Genomic DNA, 27916 nt, shown 5'->3' with positions numbered 1-27916 from the left:
CTGGGGTTGGCAAACAGGGAGTCAGTCCTTCCTTCCCCAGGGATTCCCACTCCCAGCTCAGGACTGAGAGTTCAGGAATAACAACACTGCTGCTACCGCTTCCCTGGATAACAGGATGGGTTCTTGGAAGCTGGGCATTCCTTGGACAAGTGTCCTTGGGCCACCAGGAAGGGAGGATTGGGAGAGTTGGATCTCTGTGCTGTTTGTATCCATGGAATCCAGGAGTCAGGGACCCGGCGGGGTTTACCCCAGCATGTGGGAGAGACAGACCATTTACTGTAACTTTGCTGATTGAAACAGTGAAACCTGGGCTCCATAACACTCTTTCCTCTCTCTTTTTTTCCCCTCTTCCACCTCCTGTCCTTGCCCACTTCCCTCAGAAGACCTCACGGCACTCTGGAAGCAGCTCCTTCATCGCTGGGAGGAGGAGCCGCTCCACGTCCCCCACCCAGGAGAAACACGTGTCCCACCACGACAGGCCAAAGAAGGTAAGATCCATGTGGGATCTGCTGATCCAGGGAGCCACAGCCACGGGGGGAACAAGGGGAAGAGTGGTTTGAAACACAGCAGCTCGAGGAGCGGAGGTCGTTGTCCTCAGATCCCCCAGTCTTAAGTTTTAAAGGACAAAAAAAATGCTGATTAGTGCCCAGCAGGTTAACTGCAGGCAAGAACAATAATTAGTTTAAACTAGGGAGTGTTTTGTTAGTCAGATTAACCAGCCACAGGGTTCGAGTCTACCTGTGAAAATTAAGTTTATCTCCATTAAACAATTATTTGGAGGAACATCGTGTGCCAGGTCTGAGTTGTTTAACTCTGCTGGTTAAGGTGTGCTCCTCAAAACTGCTGCAGGGTTACAGGGCACGTTAACAGCACACCAAGGTTCATCATTAACCAACTGGCTCACGTGACAAACGCTCATATTTCAAGGAAAAGCAGCAGGGAATGTGTAAGGCAGAACCCCGGCAGGTTCTGACAGGGGCTGTACCAGAAGAGATGAGGAGGCCACAGGCTCCTGTGTGGTTGTTATTTATAACAACAAATAGCCCCAAAAGGCAGGACATGGGGGGTGTTTTTTTGAGCATTCAGGTGCTGAGGCAGGTGGCAGCAGAACAAAGAATCTTTCCTGCCCCTTGATGGGTACGAATTTTGCAATGTGAAAAACCCACCTCCCTTCCTTCAGCTCGAGGCCATTCCCTCTTGTCCTGTCACTCCATGCTGTTGTCCAGAGTTCTTTTAGCTGCTGGAAGGTGCTGTAAGCTCTCCCCAGAGCTTTCTCTTTTACCAGACAACCTCTGGTTATGTTCTACTCCAGTCAAAAGCCAGATTTCCCTTGCACAAACACAGCTGATGACGTCCCTGCAGGTCCCAGCAGGGATCTTTTCATTCTGCCTGTTTGCTCCCTTTGGTTTGTTTTTGTCCCGTTGCACTGGGCATCCCCAGCATGTAAATCATCTGCAGTGGGAGTGACAGTGACCCACATCCCAAAGCAGCTCTGTGGCTCTCTGGTGGGTTATGTGGTCTAGGCCTGATGGATCTCAGCCCAATCTCCAGAGGCCGAGGGCATCCAGGCTTTCCAAAGGCAGTGTGGCCATCACTTAATGTGACTGACACTGTCCTGGTGTGCCCAGCTGAGAGCCCATAAATCCTGTGGGCAGGAAAGACAGATCTGCCTTTATTTGCAGAGGTTATCCCACAACATCCAGCTGGAAACGCTGCCCACCCCGGCCAGGAGGAGTTGGGAGAGCTGCCCAAGCCCTACCTGATGCTTGGGCAAACAAGGAAACCTCAATCCCAAAGAGTCAGGAAATATCCTGCCCACGAGGGCACGGGGAGTGTTTACTCCTCTTGTGTGTTCAGCTGCTGGGAGAGGAGGAGGAGGAGGAGGGAGGGAAGAAGAGCATCTGTGCCAGGGTCAGGGAGCGCTTGGCACAAGGTGCTGGGCTGTACTGGAACTTGCTATTTTTATCCAGCAAGCCGAGGGAGGAGGGGGTGGAAAGGGCAGGATCAGGGTGATTGATGGGGGTTTGGAAGGCTCAGCTGGAATTATCACTGACAGAGCCAGGGCTGGGGCTGCTCCGGGGTTGCTGTGTTTGCACAGTCACGTGTGCCTGGCAGGTAGAGCAGGGGCTGCTCCCAGATTTGCTTGGAAAAGCAGGTCAGCGCCAGGGGGAGAGCGAAAACAGGAGGAATAGGGGGTTATTTATAGGCTCCCAGAGGCTCCTGCCACTATTGTTAGCTCTGGGTTCCTCCCAAGACGTGCGGGGACTCCGTCTGCTGCCTCCCTGCTCCCCCTCCCGAGGCTTTGGAGGCAGCAGATCCCGTGGAGGCCCCTTCCAGGGCTGGGATTGCTTGGCACGAGTGCAAAATCAGCTCCCTCCACTCGGGGAGAGGGCACGGGAAGGGGCCGAGGGGGTGAGCAGGGTGAGGAGGGCGCTCTCAGCTTCCAGGGGTGTCCGAGGGGGTTTACAGGTCTGGGAGAAGTTTTTGGAGTGCAGGAGGAAGGAAGGTCTGGGAGTGTTCAGGAGGAAGGTCTGGGAGTGTGGCAGTGTGGGGACAGACCTTTGGGAGGGTACCCAGAGCAGAGCCAGCCCTTCCCAGCCGGGCTGGGAGTACGTGACCAGCCGTGCATGATCTAATTGCACGTGTTCCCCTGGAACTGGGAGTGCTCCTGGAGCACAGCAGCTTTTCCTTGAGCCTGTCCAGCTGTGCAGCTGCCTGGGCACGTCCCCCTGGAGCTGGAGGCGATGCCAGGAGCCGGTCACTCCTGGGTGAGCAGAGCCCAGTGGGTGCAGACTCACCTGGGCTGCAGGTGCTCCGTTTGCTCAGACTTTACCTGAGGAAAACTCGGAGTTAATGACTGAGGAGGGGCTCAGCATTTGGGATTTGGGCTCCTAAGCCCTGCTGTAATTCCAGGGTTTGTGGAGAGTCTTGTTCTCAGCAGAACAAGGGACAATTGTGACATGGGACTGCACGTCAGCCTCACATCCCCCTCCTCTTGCAGCATTTCCCAAGCATTTCCTTCTGTACCAGCCTTAAAAATGGGAAAGCTGCAGCCTTTGGGTTTTCCTCAGGCCTTATTTTCTTTATTTCTTTGGGGCTGGTATTACAGTGTGTGTGTGTGTGTGCTCTGTGCCCTGTGGGAGCCTTTGCAGGGTTGGTTTGTTTTAAAAAAAAAGAAAGACTTAAAAAAGAAGAGAAACAATAGCTAAATACCAGGGATGACGCACACGGGGCACGAATGGAGCACAGATGTTCTGTCACCTATTTTGTCTGCTTGAAAAAGTTGCCACAGGCCATGGAAATGAAATTTGTCACTCCAGGAGCAGGCAGGAGCAACAGGCACTGCTGTGTTTTTTGGCATATCCCAATCCCAATGTGTTTTTGGAGGGAGACACTTGTCCAGTGTTGTTCTTAGGCAACACCTGGAATCCGTAAGTAAAATCAATCAGCTTGTAATTGGGATAATGGAACGTTGCAGGGAGATGAAAAGTCTCTGTCCAGGGACACAGGAAAGAGGGAGGCACTTATAGAATCATGGAATGGTTTGGGTTGGAAGGGACCTTAAAACTCACCCAGTGCCACCCTCTGCCACCTTCCACCAGCCCAGGTTCCTCCAAGCCCCATCCAACCTGCCCTTGGACACTTCCAGGGATCCAGGGGCAGCCACAGCTTCTCTGGGCAATCCGTGCTGAAATCTAATCCCAGTGGGTCTCTGAGGGGCTGGTGACAGAGGTCTGCCCTGGAATTCTGTGTCCATACAGGCACAGAGGGCGAAGGGATGTTTTTTTCCAGTGGCTGCTCGCATGGGTTTGTTGGGAGCACACAAAGCCTGGAGAGGGCTGGCTGTGTGTCCTGCTGGAAAACTCTCACACACTTGGAGGGTGTTTTAAGGCAAAGCCACAAAGCCCTTGGCACGGCCCCGGGTACAGTGAGGTCGCAGGGAGATCCCTCGTGTCCCTCTGTCCCGTGCTGCCTTCCTCCTCGCTGCTGTTGCCGTGGCTGCAGCCAGGAGCCAGGCATCCTCCTCCTCCTCCTCCTCCTCCTCCTCCTCCTCCTCCTCCTGCGGGTGCGGGAGTTCAGAGAGCCTGGGAAAGAGGGAGGGAGGGAGCAGAGCCCACTTGGCTCTTCCCAGCTCCCGGCTCTTCCCAGCTCCCGGCTCTTCCCTCTCTCCTTCCCTCTGCCCAATCTCCTTTTAACGATCCAATTGCTGGTGTCCAGCAGATGAGAAGAGAGGGGGGCTCGGGGAAGGGGAGCCGGAGGTGGAGGAGCTGCTCCCGGCCCCTTTTTGGCAGCGGGAGCTCCCGTTTGGTTCCTCCTGCTCCGGGGAGCTCCGAAGGGGGGTTTTGTGTCGCCGTCACGCCCCCGATGCGGCCGCGCTCCCCCCGCCGCGGGGCTGCCCCGCTCCGTGCCCACATGCCAAGCCCCAGCTGCTCAATCCTGCACGGGGAGAGGTTGTTTTCCATGAGGTTTGGTGCTGGGGGCAGGTTCCCGTTCCCTGCAGCCCGCAGCTCTTCCGCGGGGAACGCCGGGCGGCTGCAAGGTAGGGCTGGGCTGGCAAAGGTGGGATGGGGGTGGTGAGAGGTTTCCTCTTCTCTCCTTCTTCCTCCTCTTCCTCCTCCCCTGATTCCTGCTTCAGGCAGGCCTGGCTCTTGCCTGTGGTTTATGTGGTCCATAAAGTTTCCTGGAAGTTCTCCTGGCACCTCTGTGCCAGGGAGACAAGGTGGGGACCAAAAGGGGACCGAAGTGCCGCTTCCCCCGTCTCGCCTTGCCCTCCCCTCTCGGCGGCTCCTGCAGGAAGCATTTGGAGCTTTCTGGTTCCTGGAGGGAGAATCCACAGGTTTCAAAGCCCCTGGGGTGAGCCTGGGTTGGGTGAGGGTCTGTCAGGTGTCCAGGAGGGATGAGCAGCCCAGCTCTCAGTGCCATGGCCATGACAGGCACCGTCACCTTCCCACCAGCGCCGTGGTCTGGGGGCACCCCAACCCCACCCTTGGGGTGACAGAATTGGCTGTCCTGCCTGTTTGAACACAAGACACTGCATTTCTCCAGGAATACTGAAGAATTCACCGGATCCTGTTGCCTTTTGAGCACCCAAAGGTGTCAGAGATGAACTGGAGGGGGGGACACTGCAAAGGCAGTGGGGCACCCAGGCTGGGCAAAGCTCGAGCCCAGAGAGCTCCTGGGTGCCCAGTCCTCTGGGTTCTGAGCAGAAATGGCAGGGAGAGCTTGGAGGGGATGTGGTGTGGAAGGGGAAAGGTGCTTGGGAAGCCCGTGGAGGAGCAAGGTGTGAGTGGTGCTTCTGGAGCAGCCCCTGGAGCAGAGCAGAGCTTGGGCTCTGGGAGACAGATTTTTCCAAACAGTTTGAGTGCAGTTGCTCAGCACGTGCAGTCGAGGCCAGAGCTTCAAAAGGGCTCAATCCCCAGCATTTAGATCTCTTTTTTTTTTTCTTTTCTTTTTTTTTTTTTTTGAAAACCTGATCATTCATCGAAGGGTCTGAACGGGAGCTGAGGTGTCCCAGAAATCTGGGAGCTGAGGCATTCCAGAAATCTGGGAGCTGAGGCATTCCAGAAATCTGGTCCCTCTTGTGCAGGCAGGGTTCCTGCTGGACATGGACAGATGTACCCACCCCCATATAGAGCCAGCTCTGTGCTGACAGCAAAGGGAGCTTTTCCAGGCCAGGATTTTGAAGCTGGAGGGTGTGAGTTTGGTGGTGAAACTCGGGGAAAAGGGGGGTTTGTGCTTCGCTGTCGTGACAGTTGGGACATTCCTGCCTTTCCCACACGTGTGTGGGTTCACTGTCATCCCCCAGAGTGGTTTGACTCTGCCTTGGCTCATCCTGCCCACGACATGTGGCATTAAATCACTCAGTGCCTCCTGCTCCCTCCTGTTGCAGCGTCCTCGTGGAAATCCATTGGGGATTCAGGGGGCTGAAAACGAGAGGATGAGCTCTGTGGTATTCAGAAAGTTTAAGGTTTGTGCAAGTTGCTTGGCAAAAGGTGCCATAATGAGGTGTCTGGCTCCTGGTTTCCATTCCTGGCTTCCCTGAGTGGCACTGGCAGCACCTGTGAAAGGTGGTAAATGTGTCTCCACGTGATCCCTGACTTTCCCTCTGAATTTATGGATGGCTTTCTGTGAAATCCTCTCATCCTGCATGCCCTGTTTTCCCCATTTGTAAAACGAGATGGAGATATTAAAAACTATTACTACGACAGGAGCAGTGAGCACTGGTGTGCACGTGGTCTGTGAGGAGCTGCTTAATGAGCTGGGCCACAGTTTTCCCATCTTCCTGTCCCAGAAAACCCAGGGGACTGGGAATTTATAGCACAAGAAGCCCCCAAGTATTTAAAACATTATGAGTTTTAGTAAAGATTTAATTTGAATTTGTCTTTCAGCAAATTTAGTTGGCAGAAATCACATTTTCAAGCTTTCCTTCTTCACTGCCAGGGCTGGAAATGTGTATTTAAAAAAGGAGGGGAGGGGAGAAAATAGGGATTCTTACGAAATACTGTAGCTCTAGGAACAGAAGTTTTAACAGATATTCCAAATGCCAGGAGTTTTGTGATAAAATGATGGATATTGGCAGTGCTGGTTGGGCACTCAGCGAGGGCTGTGAAGTTCCAGGCTGGGTTTGCCTCCTTTTTTTCACTGGTTCATCCCAGTGAAATCTTCCTTGGCATCGTGGCAGGATCATGGGCCTCCCTCCTGCTCAGAAATTCAGCCAGACCCACCCTGGGAGGTGCTGATTTCTGGAGCACTTTTGCTTCACTTCACACCTGCCTTCTCCAGCATTTTCCTCCTACCCTGTCCCTCCTCCTGCCCCCTTTTTTTTCCAGTTTATTCTATTGATTCCTCAGCTAATTACTCCCCTCTCTCCTCTCCTCCCTCAAAAACACAGAGTGCATCTCAAATGTTTGCTGGAATTGCCTCTTTTCCCTGACAGCATCCCAACTTTGGCATGTGCTGGCAGCTGCAGCCTCAGGGCTTTTCCTGCATGAGGGAGCAATCAGGAATCTTCCTGGGGAGTCAGGGAATTCTGATGTGACTGTTCTGAACACACCTTCAACCCAGACTGGGCACTTCAGCCTCTAGAATAGGCTGAAGTGCCAGGGTAGTGTGTGCAAAAATAGGCATTTTTTTCCTCCCCCAGAAAAAGTCTGGGAGGTGGGAGGATGGATTTTTCCAAGCCCTGCGTCTCAGGCAGGTGTTTATCCAACAGCAGCTCTGCTGGTCCCCACACCAGTGACCACACTGGGAAGTTTGGAGCTGGGCACAGGAGTTCCTGCAGCTCCAGTGAAGGAGGGCACATTTTTTAGCTGGTGTTTGTGGCGTGGAAAAGCTCCTGTGTCAGCTCAGTGTGGAGTGTGGAGATGAGGAAGGCAGGGAAGAAGCAGGAATGTGTGATGGAGCAGGTCCTGCCCATCCACCCTTCTCCACCACTCCCCAGGGGCATGGACACAAAACCAGGGGCAGGCAGGACTCTGTTTCTCCAGCCAGGGCTTTTTCCCTGGTTTGCAGTTTGAAGAATCCCACATTTCTGGCGTTTCAGGGAGAGGATAAAACGAGGATGAAAAACCAAACCCAACAGTCTGTGTCGTGTCAGCGGGGCCAGACCCGGAGCAGCTGTTGGGAGGGAGGGGAGGGGGCGTGGGGGGGTCTCTGGGGTGGGGTCTGAGCTCTCCACCACCTGCTCTCTCTACCTGTGCACGTGCAGCACGTGCTGGGATCGAGGTCCTCCCGTTTTCTGGGCGGGGTGGATCTGGGAAACCCTGGAAAAGAGGCAAGAGAGGGAGGGCAAAGGGGCACAGGGTCCCTTTGGGGGAATGGCAAGAGGAAAGCTCAGGTTTCCAGAAATCAGCCAGAGCTTGTTAAGTCCTTCCCTATCATCTTACCATGGAGTGATTTGGGGCTTCTGTTGATATTCTGCTCTCCAGATGTTGGCTGCAGCTGGGGCAGAGATAGTGGGGATGCTTCCAGCCAGAAGCTGGGACGTGGGGGGAAGGGATCCTGGGCTCTTGTGGATGGGTGGAGAAGGAAAGAGGGATACGAATGTATGGTTGTAAATCCACCCCTACACACCCTCCTTTCTTTTCCCTTACAACTGTTACTCTCAGCAGAGGGAAAGTTACCCTTTCCAGTGCTCTCTGATTTCTTTTCCAGAGTCGGAAGGACAAAGAGAGACCTAAACAGAAGCACAAAAAGCGGCCGGAGTCTCCTCCCAGCAGCCTCCCCCCGGCCCCGGTGCCCGTCACCACCGACAAGGTACCACCCCTGGCACCCCTGGGATGGGAGTGTTTGGGGAGGGAGGGTGGGGAGAACCACCCTGGCAGTGGCAGGGCAGGGCAGGGGAGCACAGGAAGGGCTTTTGTCCGTTGGGGTTGATTCCTGAACCGTTACATTCCTGCTCTCCCCTCCTCGGCGCCCACCTCGGGAATTTTCCAGGCAGCTCTCCTGGTTTCTGTCAGCACTGACGACACAATCACGGACTGAACCCCCCAGGGATTGGGCTGGAAGTGCCAGCCTGGTTTGCAGCAGATGTGCAGATCTGAAGCTCTCACAGAACAGATGAATACCCGGGGTTTGGCTTTTTCTGCTGCTCCCGTTGTGAACAGCCCAGGCAGGTGGGACTGCAAGGCAGGGCCTGGGGAGGGGTGTTACCCTTTATTAGACTTACATTTTATATTTATCCTGGTTTATTCTCCTAATTTCCCTTATTAGGGAAAAAAAGAGACAACCTCAGGAGCACACCAGCTCTTCCAAGTGCTTCCAAGAGGCAGCTTTTCCATGTGAGCAGTGGGAGCTTGGGTTCTTAGTTCCTCCATTTCAGGAAAACTCAGGCAGGGGGGCACAGTGTGGGGGCCTGTTCTGCTCCTGAGGTGTAGAGAGAGCCCAGTTCCCTGCTGGGAAGGTGTCACCTGAGTGAGTTTGTCCTCTCCATGCCCAGGTAGGGCACAGTCAGGGTGTCAGGGTATCCCTGGGATTCCCTGCTGCTGACATGGGCTCACCCCTGGCTGTAAATCGGGACAGCCCTGGGATTTCTGTCACTCCTGACAGCCCCAAATCCTGGGGAGCAGCCCAGACACAGCTGAGCTTGCACACAGCAAGGTGAAGGCCCTGCAGTTGTTGAGGGTCAGGGAACAAATGGGGTCACTCCAGTCCTTGGACCTTTGGAGCTGAACTCAGGAGTGGGAGTGGGAATTAATGCAGCTCCTTAGCAGGGCTCTTTGGTGTAAATGAGGAGGGCAAGGGCCAGGCTCCTGCTGGAACAAATAAACCTGTGCTTTCGGGAAAAGGGACACAAAGGAACGTCCTTTTGTGCCCAGAAATGCTGCTTGGAAAGGCTTGGGTGTCCTTTCCATGGCAGGACTGGCTGGTGGGAAGGAGAATTCCCAGGCTGGCAGTGTCAGGCTGTGTGGGAAGCACTGCAGGGACAGGCTGGGAGGTGAAAGCACAGGGGCTTGGGGTTAGGACTGGAGAGGATTTGTGTGAGGCTGAGGAGGGGATGTAGGTCAGAGCTGCCCTGGCAAGGCTGGGAGCAGCAGAAAGTTGCAGCAGAACAACCTCTGAGCTCTGCTCCTGCTTTCCCTGCTCCAAAGAGCCCCTGATTTCCCTGGGGGGGTGTGAGGGCAGCTCAGCTCTGGCTGTTGGGAGCAGTGGATTCACCCGGTTAACGGAGCTGACAGGACCTGATGGCCTGAGAAGATTATTTTCAAGCTGAGCCTGAAACCCAAAACCTGCCTCTTGGCCAGGGAGAGCAGTTGTCAGACAATCACCCACTGTCTCCTCCACAGTCCTGCCAGGCCTTTATAAACACGGAGGGAAGGGTGTAATTCAGTTTTACAGGCAGCTTTCAACTCCCTGCAAGCTGAAATTGGGGAGATCCTGATTGCTGTGGCTGTGCTGGAGCTGACAGGGGTTTAGTGTTTCCCCTGGGATTTATTATTAACCCTCAGAACAGAGAGTGTGTTTTACTTTTTTGTGCATTTTTTTTGTGCCTACATCCCGAAGTTTTGCTCGGACTCTGTTGCCAAAGGTGCTCACTCCAGATCAAATTTGATCCTAAATTTAAGAGCCTGTTACCACCCTGAACAGCCCCCTTGGAGGGGAGGGGTTGTGTGAGGCTTTCTGGATTGTTCCACCAGTGCAATGTTGCACAGGATAATAGGAAACCTTGAGGCACAGCAAGGTGGCTTGTCCAGACTGACAGAGAGCAAGGTTAGGTGGGATATTGGGAAGAAATTCCTGCCTGTGAGGATGGGGAGGCCCTGGCACAGGTTGCCCAGAGAAGCTGTGGCTGCTCCATCCCCTGGAAGTGTCCAAGGACAGGGCTTGGAGCAACCTGGGCTAGTGGAGGGTGTCCCTGCCCAGGGGGTGGAACTGGATGGGCTTTAATGTCCCTTCCAACCCAACCCATTCCACGATTCTGTGGTGTTGTGGAAGAAGGTTGTGAGTGGCTCAGACACAGGGATGGTGCAGGTGGTGACAGGAATTCCTGACCCTGACCCTGTGATCCAGCCTGGAAAGGCTGATCCTCCCAGCTGAGGGGCTGCTGCAGTTCCTCATCCACACCCTCCCTCCTTCCCCTCGCCAGCACTTTAATCCAGGGCAAAGCCTCTCTGTGTTTCCCACACATCCCCAGCCTCCCCCAGCCCTTCTGTGTTCCATCAGTGCCTCCCCGAGGAGCTCCTCCTGCCAATCCAGAGGCACAGGGATGCTCTGATTCCCCATAAATAGATTATCCAGGGAGGAGCTCGGGAGCTGCTCAGTGGCACGGGGTGGGGGGGATGAGGGAGCAGGGACAGCCCTTGGGGGACAGCAGGGATGGGACAGGAGGTGTGTGCCCACCTCTGCTGGGCCCTCCAGGTGCCCCCATCCCACCTCTCCCAGTCAGAGCCAGGAGTTTCCCCATCAGTCTGTCACCCCCCAGCTGGGGCAGCGGGTTTTTAGGGTGACATTTTTCACGTGGCTGCTTTAAACAGACCTTTCTAAACGTGGCTCCTGCCTCCTCCTCTCACTTCCTCAGTGATTCCCTACATTTTTTCCTGCCCCCACACCCCTGTGCAGCACATGGAATGCTGGTGGTTCTGCACACACACAGATCACAGATTCCCAACCCCTGGAGAAAAGCTGATCCAGGGACTGAAGGCTCTGTTTGTGCACAGGGGATGCAGGTCCCCCCAGCCCTGAGCTGCAGAATCCTCTTCGTTAGGGGGCAGGACTGCAGCCCTCGTTACTGTAATTAATGCTGGGGTGATGGCAGCAGCCCCCTCCCCTGCAGCCCAGGCTGTGTTGTGCTTGGCAGCCCATGTGTGTCTTCTGGAAGGTTCTGCAGCTCCACGGAGCTCACAGGGACAGCACTCGAGGCACAGGGAGGGGAAGGGTTTGGTGTGGTTGCACTTTGTCCCGCAGTGGTTGGGCTCTTCCCCAAATTCAGGCTCTGCTGGGAAGGGCCCTTTGTGGGGAGGAGGGTTTGTGGTAGGACCCTGCAGACCCATCTGCTGGGACCTGCTTGGCAAACAATATCTGGGATGCATTTTGGCAGGAGGTGGGAAAATCCTGCCCCGAAGTGTCTGGGGTCTCTCAGGGAGGTCTTTGGGGTCAGGTCAGCCCCACACGTGAGTGTGTCCACACCCCACCTTCAGCTCAGCCCCTCTTTACCCTCTTTTTTCATTCCCCTTAATTTTGCAATTAAGATTTATTTCCCAGCTCAGCTTTCCCCCTTCCCCCCTTGCATTCATCCCTCCCTTGCCCTGCACTCCCCTCCTGACCCTCCGGATTTGGAACAACTCTCCTCCTGTGGTTTCCCCTCCTGCACCTTGTGCTGAGCTCCAAACCCATGAATTTTGGGAAGGAGAACCATCCCATTCCCGTGACTCCAAGAGCAGCCTCAGGCCTTCCCACAGCCCCCAGACCCCGCTCCCCTTTCCCTTCCCCAGGCACATGTGGAAAGGCGGAAAGATTTTCATGCTCCCTCTGAGCTCATAAATCAAGAAGGTTTAATCTCCTACATCCAGGAGTCTGTGATGAGAAAATACAGATTCCTCCTCCTCCTCCTCCTCTCCCCCTTCCCACCCCCCAATTTCCACCACTCCCTTCCTCCTGTCTTTCATATTCCCGGCACATCTGGTGTGTGTTATCCTGCCAGCTGTTGCATTGTGCAGAGTGATTAAACCATGTGGGAGGAACCAGGGGGATAGATTTTTATCTGGGCATTCATGAGTCTGCATTTACAAGCCCCTTTTTTCCTCCAGCTCTCCCCGGGAAGAGGTCAGCTGGAGCCAGGGATGGCAGGAAGGGATTTGTGCTTCTCTGTTGCCTTCCTCGTGAGGAATGGGAAGGTGTTTTCACTAATGCCCAGGTGTTTTGGGCTGCAGCCATCACAGTAGAGCCATATTTATAACACTGATTGGTTGCAGTGACACCTAAAAGAAGTGATCTTTGAACACTTAGGCTTGGCTTGGAACTGATTTGAAGGGGAAGGTTTCGTATCCCAGAGTGAGCACCCCAGGGAAGCTGGTTTTCCATCCGTCCCCCTCTCCCCCTGCTGAACTCCCACACTTCTCGCTCTCTCATCCCAAGCTCCTGGATTTCCCAGCATCTGGCCAGCCCCTTCATCCCCCTTGCTTCCCTGTCTCCTGCAGGCTTATCTGGGGTTTGGGGAGCATCTGTTGCTGCCTGATCAGATGCTGCTCTGAGGGTGTCACCGGGGAATATTTACTGCCAGAGATTTGGGAAGGCCTGGGCTGGCTCTGGGAAACTCCTGTGACAGCACAAGGATGAGCAAGTTCCCCCAGGTGGAATGACTGTGCTGAGAGCAGCACACCTGAGAGAGGAAGCTGAAATATGTGTTTGAATCCTGGCCAAATTCAGAGTTTACTTGGGCTGATCGGCGCGGGGAGTCTCCGCTCTCTGTGCCCTGATTGCAGTGCCCTCTTTAATTTCCTGCACTTCCATGGGATGAGGGTAATCCCTGGGCAGTATAAAGCCTGGTGCCACCAGGCAGCAAGAGAGGGAAACGTTGCCTTTCCCTCCTGAGTAACCTGACCTGGCCAGCCCTGTGTGGGCAGAGGGGGCAATTACTGCTCTGGGGGGAAATTGGGAAAACGAGCCCCCGCTGGGGCCACATCTGGCTCGAGTGAGTCCTCCCCTGTGTCTGTGCCTTGCCCAGGGCTCCACCAGCCACCATGAGGGGAGCAAGGAGACCTCAGAGGTCGGCAGGTCGGAGGTGAAAGGCAGGAAGTCCTCGAGCCATGGCAGCAGCCACAAGGGGAAGAAGACGGGAAGCGGGAAAAGCTCCGTTGGCTTCAGCTCGACTTCATCCAGCGGGACCTTCCAGCCTGCAGGTGAGGGGTGAAGGAGGAGGGAGAGGAGAAGGAAGAGGGTGGGGATGAAGGAGAAGGAAGGGGAGAATGGTGGTGATGTTTTGTGTACAAAGAGACCTGTTCACCTGTTCAACCCTTGCCAGTGGCGACCTCTTTAATCCCCTGAAGGGAAAGGGAAGAGTCTGGTTGCTCCCAGCTCCGTGCACAGAGGGAAGAAGGGAGGCAGAGGAGTGCTCCAGCTCCCCTCCTGCACGGGCTCGTGAGGAAAACCAGCTCCAGATGTCGGAGTGGAGGGAGGAGGGAAGGGATTCTGTGCTCAGACAATCTGGGCAGCACCTGCCCTCTGCTCCGTAGGTGGTTCAGGCTGCAGTTGTGGTTAAGGAGCACGAGAGGAGAGCCCTGAGCCCACACCTGACAGCCAGGCTCCCCTGAGCCTTGAGGGAGAGCCCTGCAGGGCTCCCATCTGCTCCGACCTCGCTCCGTTCTTCTCGAGCTGTTGTCACGTTCCATCCCCTGGGATGCTCCTGGGGGATGCAGGGATGGGAGGGGGGATGCAGGGATGGGGGGGAACAGACACAGCACAGGTGGGGATGAACCTGCTGCTGGTGCTTCCCAGGGAGCATCCAAGGGCTGGGGGGGGGGTGTCACAGGGATGGCTCAGCTCGGGCACTTTACTGGGAGGAAGGACCTGTGCTGTGCCCGTGTGCTCCTGTCGCCTCGTGGGCTGAGTTCTGCCACCTCCTGCCTCCCCTGTACCCCCCCCAGGTACCTCCTGCAGCAGCTTGCAGTGCTCCCAGGACTTTGTGACCTTCCCCAAGCTCGAGCAGGACGACGAGAAGTACCGGAAACCTGTGTCCTCCTCGTCCTCCTCCCACTGCTCCCCCCTGTACGAGGGCCAGAAGGGCGACGTCTTCGAGCAGAAGGTGATTTTCTCTGGCTTTGGGTCCATCATGCGCTTCTCCACCTCGGCTGTGAGCCAGCAGAGAGCCCGGGATGCCTCCCCCGTGGACTACAAAGCCTCAAATCCCACCAGTGGCCCCTCAGTGGGGACCAGTGGGACCAGTGGGAGCAGCAGCAGCAGCAGCAGCCACAAGCGGATGCCATCGCTCAGCCTGGAGGAGGGAGAGGTGCTGAAGGAAAAGAAGCACAAGGGTAGCAAGAAGAACAAGCACGGGCCCGGCAGGCCAAAGGGGGGGAAAAGCAAAGAGATTTTGGGGGCCCAGCTGGCTGGGTCCACCTCCACGTCCTCGTCACCCTTCTCCGGGGGCTCCCTCGTGAGCTCCAGCGTCGGCAACTCCTCCCGCTCCTTCAGCCACACCGGGAACCTGCCCAGCCTCAGCATGGAGTCCCCGCTGCTGGGCTCAGGTATGTTCCCCCTGGGGCTCCAGGTGTGCACAGCTGCCTTTCCCAGCTTTTTCTCATCGCATTTAGCTGCTGTCTGGACCTGCCTGCAGAGTCCAGTCCCCTGAATTCCATCCCCATAAACATCCACCTCTGGGCTCCCCCTCTCCCTGTTCCATCCTGGCCCTTCATCCTGGAATCTCCTCCAGATCAGCTGGGGCTGGGGCTGGGGTGCAGGTCTGAGCTGGGGAGGGGGAACATTCCAAACCCTTTTTGCTCAAGGGCTGCAAAACCTTCAGCCAGCCAGAGCTGAATTTCCAGCTCGATAAAGAGGGATATTCACAGGCCAAACCAGAACAACCACAGTCTGACCCCAAATTAGAGACTCTCCTCAGTGGTTCAAGTTTAACCCCTCTTTTAAAAGCAAAACCTCTCGTCCTGCTCTTACCACATCCACGTTCTTACAGCTGTTCCCAGTCTGAGCTGCCTTCCCCAGCCTGGCCTGGGTGAGGACAGCCAGGACACGGGGCAGGAAGGGGTTAAGGCAGCAGCAGAGGAGGGGCTGAGGTTTGACACTGTTCTGGCAGCAGAACTTGTCATCGGTCTATTGTGGGTTGTTTGCAGATGCTCCAATTTAGGTCAGATTGCAGGGGGGGAGGTAGTTCTGTTGTGTTCCAGGAGCCTGGGCCGTTTGTCTGGAGGGAAGGAGCTGCAGGAATCCAGGCAGCTTCCCCAGCCCTAACCTTGGGCCAATTTTTTCTTTTTTTTTGCCTCTCCCTGGAACAAACAAAGGGATGTTTCAAAGAGGTGGAGGCTGCCAGGCCTCCGTGTTCCCCCTGTTCTGCTCGTTGCCCTGTTCTGCCAGTTCTCCCATTCTTCTCTCGTGCAGAGCCCTTGGCAGGGCTCCCCCTGCTTTGGGCACTGCATTCCTGAGCCAAGGGAAGGCAGACGGGTCCCCTCCCTCGGCAGCAGCTCTCTCCTCTCTCCCTCTTCCCCGTTTTTGTCACAGAAGGGGGCAGGTGTGTGAACTCTCTGAGTCCACTCCCCCCTTCTGCCACCAATTCGTGCCTTGGGTCAGTCTCCCAACGCTGTGATTTCCCTGTTGGATTGCATCTGGATGCTCCAGGGAAGGGACAAGGCTGGAAAACTCGGAGACACACCTTTGGATAGAGGGGTTGTGGGCTGAGACCACCCTGGCTCATGCCAAGCTGGAATTGCACTGGTGCCACTGAGCTCCAGCCCTGCTGAAAACCAGGCCCTGGAAGGGAGAGGAGGGAATCCCGTCTCTCTAACCCATCTCCCCCCTCCCCCTTGCAGGGATCTACACCAGTAACAAGGACCCCATTTCCCACGGGGGTGGGGTGCTCAGGGCTGTGTGCAGCACCCCCCTCTCCTCCAGCCTCCTGGCACACCAGGGCACCTCGTCCCTCCCGCAGCTCAACCGCTCCCCCTTCGCCAGCACCATCCCAGCCTCCTCCTCCTCCTCCGTGTCCACCACGCAGGTAAGAACAGCAGGACCTGCACAGGGGCTGCTCTGGGAGAGGGTTGGGCAGAGCCAGGGCCACCTGTGGGCACGGGAGGAGCTGCTTTCCCACCTGGGAACAGCTGCTCTTCCTGCGCTTTGGAGGTGTGGGGGTGGTTTCGTGTCACAGCCCACACGACCTGTGTGGGTTTGGGAGGAGCTGGAGCCTGAAAGGACAGGTGGCTTCCCACTGATGGGAACTTCCCACTGCCCTGGTAGCTGGGTCCTGCCAGCAGTGCCAGCCCTGCCTGCCCAGCAGCACAGACACCCCGAGGGAGGGCTGGCAGGTCCCAGCTGGGTGGGCTGTGCCAGGACTCGGAGCCTCATCCTTGTCAGGAGCTCTCTGAGAGGTGTTTTTTACAGAGTTTCGCAGTGTTAACACGGCTCCTTCAGGCTCCTGGCTCTGAGGCAGAGCTGGGAAGATCTCAGCTGTCTAGTGAGACTTCCAGGGAGATATTTTTAACACCCTCTCGGGGTTGGAGTCGGGAAGAGACGGAATAATGAAGTTATTTTCCTCTTGTGCTTTCAAGAAGTCACTTCTCTGAGCCACATCTCCCCCCTCCCTCCTTGTTGTCCCTGCAGGTGTTCTCACTGGCAGGTTCAACGTTCAGCCTCCCTTCCTCACATATCTTTGGAAGCCCCCTCACCTCTGGGCTGTCGATCAACCCCCTCCTGAACCAGTCGGAAAGCAGCCGGGCAGGTACGTGAATCCCAAGGTATGTGAGCCTGGAATTCCCAGGGGGGGCTCCCTGGAAGAGTGGAGACAACTCTGGTCGTCTCCAGCTGCCCTCCCTGCCTGCTCCCCCCCTCTGTGTGAGAGCCAGGGGCTGAGAGAGGGCCTTGTGTTCACCCAAAGCACATCTGGTGTGTCCCTGGCTAGTGTGTGTGTCCCTGGAAAAGTGCAAGAGTGTCAAGTCCTTCCCTGGAGAATTTGTTGTCTTTTTTCCACGCAGTGAAAGGCACGACCAGCTTTCCTTGCTCAAAATACCTCGAAAGCTTTTCCTTGGGCTTTGTTTCCTTGGGCTTTGTTTCCTTGGGTTTCTCTCTCTCTCTCACGCTCCGAATTTTCCTCTTCCTCTTCTGTTCTGAGTTACTTTCTTCCCTTCCCCTTTGGCTTTGTCCTGAATGCCAGAAAACCCACTGGTTTTCCACTCCCAAACACCAACGTGCCAGCCCTGAATCACTTAGAATTGCTCTTTTTTTTTTTTTCCCACCGAGGCAAATTCATTTTCCTTGGAGAACTGCCTGGTTAACAAGCAGGAAAACTTGAAGCATCATAAGATTTCCCTACTTTTCTTCCCCCTCACAGACAGAGCAGGGCTGATTTTTTTTTTTTTTTGGTTCGCACCAGTGGTTAAACAAAAGCACCCTCCTGATTTTCAGCTGTTTAGTCACTGGGGCAACAGTCTCCTGCTCCCCTAACCCAGAAATCTGGGAGCTCAGCTGTGCTGGATGCTGAATCCTGGGAGGTAAAAGCCTGTCTGGTGTCACGCTGAGTGACAAGCACTTGAAAACACAACCCTCATTAGGGGTGGCTCAGAGTGCTCCAGATAATCCCACACCACTGTTCCCTCATTTGCCTTAACAAGGGGCCATGTGAAGCGTGAATGGACACGTGTGTTTTTTCCTCCTGACCTGTGCAAGCCCCTGGAAGGTCCCTCTGTGTGTCCCTGGCAGTATTTTGTCTGTCTGTCCCTGAGCTGGGAGGTGACAGCCACAGCTCAGCCCGTGGGAATCGCTGGGGCTGCGAGTCAGGAGTGATTCAACCACCTGGAATTAAGGGATGGAAAGAAAAGGGTGAAAGGAATTACCTTTCCCTCGACCCAGTGCTGCTCCCCCCCCTTCTCCCCCCCGTGCTGTTATTTTGGCAAGGTGCTGACAGGAGAGGGAAGGAATCACCTGTCAGGAATAATCCTGGAGTCCAGGTCCTGTTCCAGCCCCGGGGCTACTGATGAGTGAATCATGGAGGCAAAATCCAACATACAAAGGGCTCAAAAAAAACTAAACCCCGATCCTTAATTTCCTTTTCCAAGACTGCTTTTTTTTTTTTCTTGTTTGTTTGACAGGGATCTCAGAAGCTTCAGGATACTTTTTTTTTCCCCCAATTCCAGGCAGCCTTAAAGAGCAGCTCCTGGGTTTTGTCACGTTTAGGGTCTGTCCATCACTATCTCCTGCTGGAATTAGTGGCCCAGAGGGCATTAAGCCAAATTCACTTGTTTTTTTTTCTCCAGGGGGATTAATTAACATACATTAAACCTCCTGTGTGGGGGCCCTTTTCACTTAAAAGTGTGGTGATGCCTTTAATCCCAAATCGTTTAACAGGATGGTTGTGAAGTTCTGAGTAATCCCACCTTGTCTTTAATTCAGATTCCTGTTCCTGAGAGTGTCTGTGCAGACAGATCCCGTGGAGACAGAGCTCTCACTGCAGCAATAGTTCAGCTTTTCTCCATTTCCATGTGCTGGGGGGAACTGGGGGAGCAGAGGAGTTGTTTTCACTGCTACAGGTTCAAACCACGCTGCCTTTGGCAGAACAGAGAGTCTGATTCTTATCTGAGCTACTGTCTAGTCCTTCCTCCCACGGTTTGTCCTGGATCCTGCCGTGTTATGATGACAGACCAAACGTTTTTATCTCTTCTGGTTGTCTTCAAGCCTCTTTTCCATGCTGGCTGCCTCGGGAAGGGCTGTCTCTGGGTGATAACTCAGTCATCTCCTGTTCTGGACACATCAGGGTGGTGTTGGCCAGGAGATAATTGAATGTGGAGCCTGGTGCTGCTTCAGAAACCAGAATCATGTGTGTGCAGCCTCCCTGGGCTGCAGCAAACGACGTTACAGGGACGAGCAGGAAGTCAAAGCTTCCCCGAATTTTTCTTTGGTTGCAAGTTAAAATGGTTTTGGGGAAGCTGCACAGGGTGGGCTGGGGATGTTTGTGTGGAATCACAGAGTAGTTTGGGTTGGAAGGGACCTTAAAGGTCATCTTGTTGCACCCCCTGCCATGGGCAGGGACACCTTCCACTAGCCCAGGCTGCTCCAAACCCCATCCAACCTGGCCTTGGACACTTCCAGGGATGGGGCAGCCCCAGCTTCTCTGGGCAACCTGTGCCAGGGCTTCCCCACCCTTATATTAAAGAATTTCCTCCCAATATCCCATTTAAATCCTCCCTCCTTTAGCTTAAGGCCATTGCCCTTGTCCTGTCACTCCAGGCCCGGGTCCAAAGTCCCTCTCCAGCTCTCTTGGAGCCCCTTTAGGCACTGGAAGGTGCTCTCAGGTCTTATACTGGGAGACCAGTGTCGAGTGGCAACCACTGGTCACCTCCAGAAAGCCACAGCTCCTGCTCAGAAGGATGGCCCAGCTGTAATCAGTGTCCAGAGGGACATTCCCGTGGGGATGAAGGAGCGAGGATCCCACTCCTACCTGTCTGTGAGAGCTGCTGAACAACAGCTGCGTTTGCTTGTTCCCAGCCACAGAAAATCCCCCTCTCTGGGCATCCCACTGTAAATCACAGCGTTCCCTGCAGGAGATTTCCGGGATTCTTGCACATGAGAAACTGTCTCGTGTTGTGTGAAGAAGAGGAGGGGCCCTGAGCCAGCTGGTGTGGGCTGTAGTCACAACATCTGACACGTCCCAGAGCGAGGGGAGCGTGTGTTTATGGGCTGGCAGGCCCTGGGGATGGGAAGCAAATGGCAGAGAAATACACTTCACTCCTGGATTACTCCTCGGATGGGAGAGATCCTGCACGTGTGCACAGTGGCTCTGTCCCCAGCTTCCTGGGACAGAGGGATGGCTGGGGGGGAGGATTCTGGATACTAAAGCATTTCCTCCCTCTTAACTGAGCATTGCTGAGGTCACAGCTCAAATCCTGGGGTCAGTTCTGGGCCCCTCATGACAAGAAGGACATCGAGATGCTGGAGCATGGCCAGGGAATGGCAGTGGAGCTGGGGAAGGGGCTGGAGCAGCAGGAGCAGCTGAGGGAGCTGGGGGGGTTCAGCCTGGAGAAAAGGAGGCTCAGGAGGGACTTTCTCACTCTACAACTCCCTGACAGGATGGGGGAGCCGGGGGGGGTCAGACTCTGCTCCCAGGGAACAAGGGACAGGAGGAGAGGGAATGGCCTCCAGCTGTGCCAGGGGAGGGTCAGGCTGGACAGGGGAGGGTCAGGTTGGACATCAGAGGAAAATTTCATCATGGAAAGGTGGTCAGGCACTGGCCCAGGCTGCCCAGGGCAGTGGTGGAGTCACCAGCCCTGGAAGTGCTCAAAAAACGTGTGGATGTGGCACCTGGGGACAGGGTTTGGTGGTGAACGTGTCAGGGCTGGGTTAATGTTTGGGCTCGATGACCTTGAAGGGCTTTTCCGACCTGAACGATTCCGTGAATCCATTTAAGCTCCTTAGAAAGGAGCTGAGCACCTGGAAACTTTGGAGAACCCCAGCTGGGTTTTAGGAAAGAATCCTGAATCTTGGCTGATCTCGGAGGTCTTTTCCGACATAAACGACTCTGTCGTTCTACAGAGAATCACAGACTGATCCTCCAGGATTCCAGGATCGATCCTGGAGGCGGGAGGGGGGTGGATCTGCAGTGGCACCGGGCAAAGCCGCGCAGGGCTGGGCACAGGATTTATCCACCCCACCCCCCATTCCCCCGGCAGCTCCGGGAAAACCAGCTCAAGGAACGGTTTTCCAGCTCCAGGAAAACCTCCTCCTCGCCCATCGCGGGGGCAGAGCGGGCCCGGGTGACCTCCCCGGGGTGACCCCCCCCGTGCCGGGGGTGCCAGGCGGTGCCAGCGGCCCCTCCCCGGGGGAGGCGGGTCCGGCCCCGCGTTGCGCAGCGCGGGGCTGGCGCTGCCCGGGGCTGATCGGGGTTGATCGATCGGGGCCGTTCGGTGCTGATCGGTGCCGTTCTGTCCGGGCTTGTTCGGGACTGATCGGTGCGGTTCTGCCCGGTGCTGCCCGGTCCTGCTCGGTGCTTCTCGGTGCTGCCCGGTGCGGTGCTGCCCGGTGTCTCTCGGTCCTGCCCGGTGTCTCTCGGTGCCGTTCGGTGTTTCTCGATCCTGCCCGGTGTCTCTCGGTGCCTCTCCGTGCTGCTCGGTGTCTGTGGGTGTCTCAGTGTCTCTCGGTACCGCCCGGTGTCTCCCGGTGTCTGTCGGTAGCTCTCGGTGTCTGTCGGTGTGTCTCGGTGTCTCCCGGTGTCTCCCGGTGTCTCTCGGTGCTGCCTGGTGTCTCCCGGTGTCTGTCGGTGTCTCTCGGTGTCTCCCGGTGTCTCCCGGTGTCTCTCGGTGTCTCTCGGTGTCTGTCGGTGTCTCCCGGTGTCTGTCGGTGTCTCTCGGTATCTCCCGGTGTCTGTCGGTGTCTCTCGGTGTCTCTCGGTGTCTCCCGGTGTCTCCCGGTGTCTCTCGGTGTCTCCCGGTGTCTCTCGGTGTCTCCCGGTGTCTCTCGGTGTCTCTCGGTGTCTCCCGGTGTCTCTCGGTGTCTCCCGGTGTCTCGGTGCTGCTCTGTGCTCCCATCTAGCGGGGACACCCCGGGCACCGGCCGCCGCTCAACACCGGCCCCTTCTGTCCCTCTCCCCGCGCAGAGCCGGACCTGGAGGATTGCAGCTTCGGCTGCCGAGGGACGTCGCCGCAGGAGAGTCTCTCTTCCATGTGAGTGTCCTTCAGGAGTCCTCCCCACCCGCGGGCACCGCGCGGGAACCCCGGGAAGCCGTGGGATGACACAGCAAGGAGAGGGAAAGGGGCTGGGGGAGGAGGAGGCAGCGGCTCCTTCTCTGCTCCTCGGGGCTGGGAAGGATGGGATGGGATGGGATCAAATGGGATGGGATGGGATGTGATCAGATGGGATGGGAGGGGATGGGGCAGCTTTGCTTTCCTGACACAAACCAGGACTAACAGGAATGTGGGGCTCACCTGGAGTGGAGCAGAGGAGGCTGAGGCAGGGGGGGGATGCAGCCACTCCCAGCATGAGGCACAGGAGCTGTGGGAGCAGGGAGTGGAGGAGGATGGAGCGGGGAAGCTCCTCTGACACCCCCCAACCCTCGCCCAGGTCCCCCATCAGCAGCCTCCCGACCCTGTTCGACCAGACCGTGTCCTGCAGCAGCAGTGGGCAGCTGGAGAATGTTCCCCAGGCCACCCCCAACATCGAGCAGCTCCTGGAGAAGCAGGGCAACGGGGAGGCCGGAGTGAACAGTGAGTCACTGAGAGAGGAGAGGTCCTTGTGTGTGTTTGTGTGGGAGCCAGCTGGGATTTTGCCCACAGGCAGCGGAGCCGGGTGGGGGACAAAGCACCAGTGTGTGCCATGGGGGAGTAGCTGCCAGTGGGACTGGGGGTTGGGGCCAGTCTCCTCCCAGAGTGGGGTCTAACTGTGGATCCCATGGTCCCCTTCTCCTCTTTCCTCCATCCCCCCTTCTCTCCCCTGCCCCTTGTCCCCTTCCTTCCCCTGCAGTTGTAGAAATGCTCAAGGCCCTGCACTCGCTGCAGAAGGAGAACCAGCGGCTGCAGGAGCAGATCATGACTCTGACGGCCAAGAAGGAGCGTTTGCAGCTCCTCAACGTCCAGCTCTCCGTCCCCTTCCCCGTGGTGACCAGCAGCAATGGCCCAGGCAGCCAGGCCCAGTACATCCTGCCTGCCAACGGTGAGGGGACAGGGGGGATGCACCCCCTGTGCCCCGGGGTGGGCAGGGGGGTCACGGTGGGGGGGTCTGACCTGTTTTCACTCTATCCCTGGCTGTCAGGCTCCAGCCCTGACTCTGCACCCTCACTTCTTTCCCCCCTCCAGTCTGCAACAACGATTCCCTGAGCATCAGCAAGAGCCCCCCGTGCAAGAACAGCTTTGGGATTGAGAACTCCCTCTCCACTTCCTCTGAGGTAACACGGCCTCTGCACCCGCCAGCCGGCCGGGAAGGGACTCAGGGAGGGAGCAGTGCAGTCCCAGGACTCTGACTCGGTAGCCAGCTCCTAAAGCCTCGTAGCCCAGGCTCAGAATCAGGAATTCTTTCCCCGGAGTGCCCGTTCTTCATCTCAGTGCTGAGGTCTGAGTAGAGTAGCTGAGACCGGGAGCGTGAGGTGAGAATGCTTCCAGGTTATCCTGGAGATCCAGCCAAAGCATGTCTGAGTTCTGGGACCCCTCTGACCTGCACCTGCACTCACAGCCCCCCCCCCCCCCTTCCCACCTCCAGCTCCTGCCCTCGGCGCCCTCGGAGCTGAGCCGACCTCTCGCAGCCGCCCCAGTCCGATGCTCTTGTGTCCGTTTCTCCCCCAGGACCCTCACTCAGGGTGTCCCAGCAGGAGCAGCTCCTCCCTGTCCTTCCACAGCACCCCTCCGCCCCTGCCCATGCTGCAGCAGAGTCCTGCCTCGCTACCCCTGCCCGGGGTGCAGCAGGTGAATGGCCTGGCCCGCGTGGCCGGCGGCGGGCTGGGGGGAGGCACCAGTGCCAGCCACAGCCTCTCCACGGTGCCCATGGTGGACGGCCTGATGGGGACCCTGGCAGGAGGCCAGCAGATGCCCATCAACGGGATCCTGGGGAACCTGAACGGAGCCCAGGCCGCCCAGCCCGCCAGCGCGCCGACGCAGGGACCGGGCGGGCCCCCGGCCCTGCAGCTCTCCACCAGCCTGAGCAGGTGAGGACGGGGGGCTCGGGGGCACGGCCCTGCCCTCTCCAGCAGCAGTTTAGCTCCGGGAGGGAGGGAGGGACGAGCCCTGTGCGTGCAGGAACCAAGAGGGGCCGCGCTGACGTTCCCTGCCCCGCTTCCCTCGCAGCATTCCCAGCCTGAGTCCCCTGACGGAGCAGCAGCGGCACGTCCTGCACCAGCACGAGCAGCAGCTCCAGCAGCTCCAGCAGCTCCTGACTTCCCAGCCGCTTAATCCGGTGAGTGCTCAGCTGTTCAGCGGGAAAACCTCGCAGCAGAGGGCAAAACTTGGGGCTCCCTCCTTGCCCTGAGTCCCCTGCCCACGGGGATGCCGAGCCGGGCGCCTTTTCCCGGCTCCCGGACGCTGTGGATGGAATGAGGAGCGAAGCTTTAGGCAGGAAGGTGCAGCACTTCCCAAGGAGGGGAGCTGGGGTTTGAACCGTTTTCTTTGTACCAAGGGAAAAAATTTAATCTGGGTTTCCCACGTCCTGAGGGGGGTGAGGAGGTGGGAACTCTGAGCCACCGTAAAATCGGGGAGGGGGAGTAAAATGCGTTGAGCTTTTACCTCCTCCAGCCATCCTTGGATGCAAATGGTGTCTGATCCTGCTGCCAGGAGGGGCTGGGCTCTGGTCTCCCAGGTGTGCTGAGGCCCACGGGAGGTGAGGAGCACTCTTGAGGACACTGTTTGAGGTTAGAAGGAGGTAAACACCAAATTGCTCTAGTCCTGAGGCGGGCGATCCGTGTCTGGGCACATTTACCGGGAGAACTGGAAATGCCAGCAGGACTCTGCAGGTGGCTGAGGATTTTGGGGTCAGGAAAAGGACCAGGCAGCTGCTCTGAGGCTCTTGGCTCTGTGCCTGCACCCTCGGGGGTCAAACAGCAGCCCTGTGGTGGGAAAGGCTGCGTGGAGAGGTGGCAGACCGGGTGTAAAACCACAGTCAGTGCCCTGCGGAGACCTCAGTGCTGCCCCTGCCCTGGGTGGAGCCACCCAGGAATGCCACCAGCTCCCATCAATGGAGCTGTGCTCTGCTCGTTTCTGTCTCCCTGGAACCCGGCCCATTGCTCTGGATGGGTTTCTGGGTCAGGCTATTTATATAGCAAGTTTCCAAGGGGCTCTCTGTGGAGCAGCTGATGTCACCATGTCACCGTGCCATCAGCTGCATCCCCGTGGGGGCACAACAATGTCAGCTCTCAGCCTGCTGCAGTGGTCAATGGTTGCCATAGCAATTCCTGCAGTTTGCTGGATTTGAGGGCGTCCCTCTGGATGCAGGTGAGGTGTGACCCTCATCCCCCCACCCCGGGTCCTGCTCACCTGCACCCCCCCCGTGGGTCAGGGCTGAGCTGGGAAGCGGGATGAGCCAGGGGAGGAAATTAGGAGCCAGTCTGGAAATTCAGGATAGTGAATGCCACAGACTTAAAATCCCTGGGTTGATGGATTGGGAATTGCTGAGTGGATTTGTGTGCCTGCAGGTGGCTGGGTGAGGGTTCACTAATCCTGTGTGTCGGGAAACAGCGGGGTTGGAAAGGTCACAGGCACAGGCTGTTAATGAACACGAGGCAGACTGATCCTCTCTCTCCCTGTAGAGATGGGATCAAGGGGACTTTCTCCCTGTCTCCTGTAGCATTGCCTGGGATAGAGTGTGTCATGGAATCATTGAGGTTGGAAAAAGCCTCCGAGATCGAGTCCCAACTTCAACCGAATCCCACCGTGCCCACTTAACCATATCCTAGTGACACCTCTGCTTGCTTTTTGAACACTTCCAGGGATGGTGACTCCACCACTCCCCTGGGCAACCCTGTTCCAGTGCTTAACCCCCCTTCCAGTGAAGAAATTTTCCCTCCTGAACCTCCCCTGGCACAGCTCGAGCCCACGTGGCTCCCGCGTGAGGTGCCACCTCCTCCCGAGCGCTCTGTGCCCTCTGTGACCCGTCTCCCTCCCCCTTGCCCGCAGGAGCAGCAGGCCCTGGTGTTCCAGATGATGCAGCAGATCCAGCAGAAGCGGGAGCTGCAGCGGCTGCAGATGAGCAGCTCGTCCCAGCTGTCCATGAGCTCCCTCCTGGCCGCCACCTCGGCCCCCGCCCTGATGACCTCGGCCCCCCAACCACCCCCCAGCACCAGCTCCCTCCTGGCCTCCCTGTCCCCGCAGCAGCTCAACCCTAGCAATGCCCTCCTGGCCCCCCAGGCCACCCCACCGCTCAGCACTCCTGGGAACAGCCTCCTGGCCTCGGGAACGGGCCTCCCACCCGTCCTGACAGCACAGCCCAACCCCTTCCTCAACCTGCAGGCTGATGGCAACACCCCGAAAGGAACGGTGCGTATGCTGTTGGCACTCCCCTGACCCCGAGAGCCCTGGGCAGACACACCTGTGCTCCAGGTTATTTGGGGGAGCACGCAGGGAGCAGGGCTGGGATGCTCCTTGGCTTTGCTGCATCCCTGCCCGGCCGGTGGCACGTCCTGATCCCGCATCCAAGGATTCCCGGGGCCCTGGCAGGCCCAGGGGCTCCCGAGGTGTCCTTACCTGTGTGTGCAGACACTCAGCTGACCCGCTGCAGCAGCCAGGCAGGGACAGGCCGTAGGTTTGGCTCCCTTCTCCCCAGGATTTGGATGGGATGAGGTGCCCCAGGCAGGGCTGGCCCCGTGGAACCTCGTGAGGGAACTCGAAGGTGGCTCCGTGTTGACACCCAGGGGTTAGGAGGAGTCTTGCAGCCAGGAGGAGAGGTGGAGAGGCTTCCAGCCTCTCTGTGAACAGCCCTGTGCCAGGACACCCGTGCCCAGGGGCTGGTGGGGCGACGCTTCCACCTCCTCCATCCCTCCCCTCTACCTGTGCCTGTAGCCGGGAGGTCCAGCCCTGGCTGGAGAAATTTAGGAGCCACAGGCCAGGGCTGAGGGGCCAGTTGGGCCTGAACCAGGCAGAGGGAACCCTGAGGCTGCCATGTCCCTTGGTTTTGGAGGAGCCTGAGAGGTGCCAGCGAGCAGGGCCGGGCGTGCAGCACATCAGGGCTCTCTGATTCCTGTCTCCTCTCATACCTGTCTCCTCTGCGTCTCTTTCTGTTTGTTTTTTTTTGTTTGTTTGTTTTTTTTTTTTAAAGAACATGAATGAAAAGGGAGCTCCTCTTACCCAGGACAAGGGCTAAGCTCCCCCCCTGACCCCGAAAAAACCAGCAGCCAACTCCTCTGCCCAGGGGAATGTGGCTTTTCCACAGCCAACCTTGACACTGTTAGAGCAATGAGCACAAGGCTTCCGAGGAGCGTTCCCTGCGCTGGGCGATGCCAAGAGGTGCTTTTGGGAAGACAGAACGTCTGTGGCCAAGCCCTGGTGTCGTGAGGAGTGAAGGTGGGGGGGGATTTCCCTGCCAACCTGCTCCCCGTGGAGGAGGGATTTCCAGGAATTCCACCAGATCCTGCCCGACCTCCTCCCCGCCGGGGGTGGTCACCTGTGTGTGTAACCCCCAGGATGAGCTTCCCGGGCATTCCTGGGGGTGGGAGCCCCCCTGTGCCGAGCCCAAGGAACCTGGCAGTGCCCACGGAGGCAGCACTGGATGTGACAGCGCCAGGAAGGGGCGTGGTGGCTGTGCCCAGGTGGGGACGTTGGGAAGAATTCCTGGAGCTGAGATTTCTCACCCACTGGGCTCTTCCCTGTGTAGCCCCGACGGCTCAGCTGGAGCCAAATCCAGCCTGGAAAGACACAAGTGGGAGTAATGGATGAGGAGTGGAGCTGGGAACAGGGTGAAGGCCACCTGCTCCTTGGAAGGACGTTGCCATGCCTGCCCTGCCAGCTGCTGTGGGGTCGGTGCTGCCCTCACCTGAAAAGCACATTCCTGCTCTGGGCCGCCTCTTCCCTTCCAGGATTCCCAGAGGATAACACTGCAGTGTGCAAAAGGGGCTGGAGCTGGGATTTATCCAATGCCAGAAGGTGCATTTGAGCCTGGAGGTGGATTCCTGGACCTGAGCTCGGAGATCAAAATGTGTTTGGGGAAGAGAGTCCCAAATCCCATCCCTGTTCTTTCCTACCCACCACAGATCACTCCAGTCTGGCAAAACCCCTGTTCTTCCACTGGTCCTGGGAAAAGGGGATCTCCAAGGAATGGGACAGTGACCAGGATCCTGAGCCGGGACATCGGACCCTTC

General features: G+C 57.1%; 1 protein-coding gene across 2 annotated transcripts in view; it reads left to right on the top strand.

The window, feature by feature from the left end:
• MLLT6 (MLLT6, PHD finger containing) overlaps positions 1 to 27910 on the top strand; it is a 41384-nt gene extending 13474 nt beyond the window's left edge. Inside the window, exons 7-20 of one of the 2 annotated variants that reach the window (XM_027666435.1) lie at positions 384 to 488; positions 8155 to 8256; positions 13163 to 13337; positions 14082 to 14681; positions 15975 to 16159; positions 16762 to 16879; positions 21743 to 21809; positions 22207 to 22349; positions 22606 to 22794; positions 22938 to 23026; positions 23421 to 23779; positions 23919 to 24027; positions 25740 to 26099; positions 26878 to 27910. In XM_027666435.1, coding sequence (XP_027522236.1) covers positions 384 to 488; positions 8155 to 8256; positions 13163 to 13337; positions 14082 to 14681; positions 15975 to 16159; positions 16762 to 16879; positions 21743 to 21809; positions 22207 to 22349; positions 22606 to 22794; positions 22938 to 23026; positions 23421 to 23779; positions 23919 to 24027; positions 25740 to 26099; positions 26878 to 26922 — 2646 coding nt within the window. In that variant the 3' untranslated portion in view covers positions 26923 to 27910. Of the gene's footprint in view, positions 1 to 380; positions 489 to 8154; positions 8257 to 13162; positions 13338 to 14081; positions 14682 to 15974; positions 16160 to 16761; positions 16880 to 21742; positions 21810 to 22206; positions 22350 to 22605; positions 22795 to 22937; positions 23027 to 23420; positions 23780 to 23918; positions 24028 to 25739; positions 26100 to 26877 lie in introns of both variants that reach the window. The other variant, XM_027666434.1, reaches the window with a different exon arrangement.
• Positions 27911 to 27916: the final 6 nt, after the last annotated feature.

The sequence above is a fragment of the Corapipo altera genome, unplaced genomic scaffold (genome assembly GCF_003945725.1).
Source record: "Corapipo altera isolate COAL_440 unplaced genomic scaffold, ASM394572v1 200, whole genome shotgun sequence".
Lineage (NCBI taxonomy): Eukaryota > Metazoa > Chordata > Aves > Passeriformes > Pipridae > Corapipo > Corapipo altera.
The sequence above is the reverse complement of the archived record's forward strand: the minus strand, read 5'-3'. Positions and strand labels throughout refer to the sequence as shown.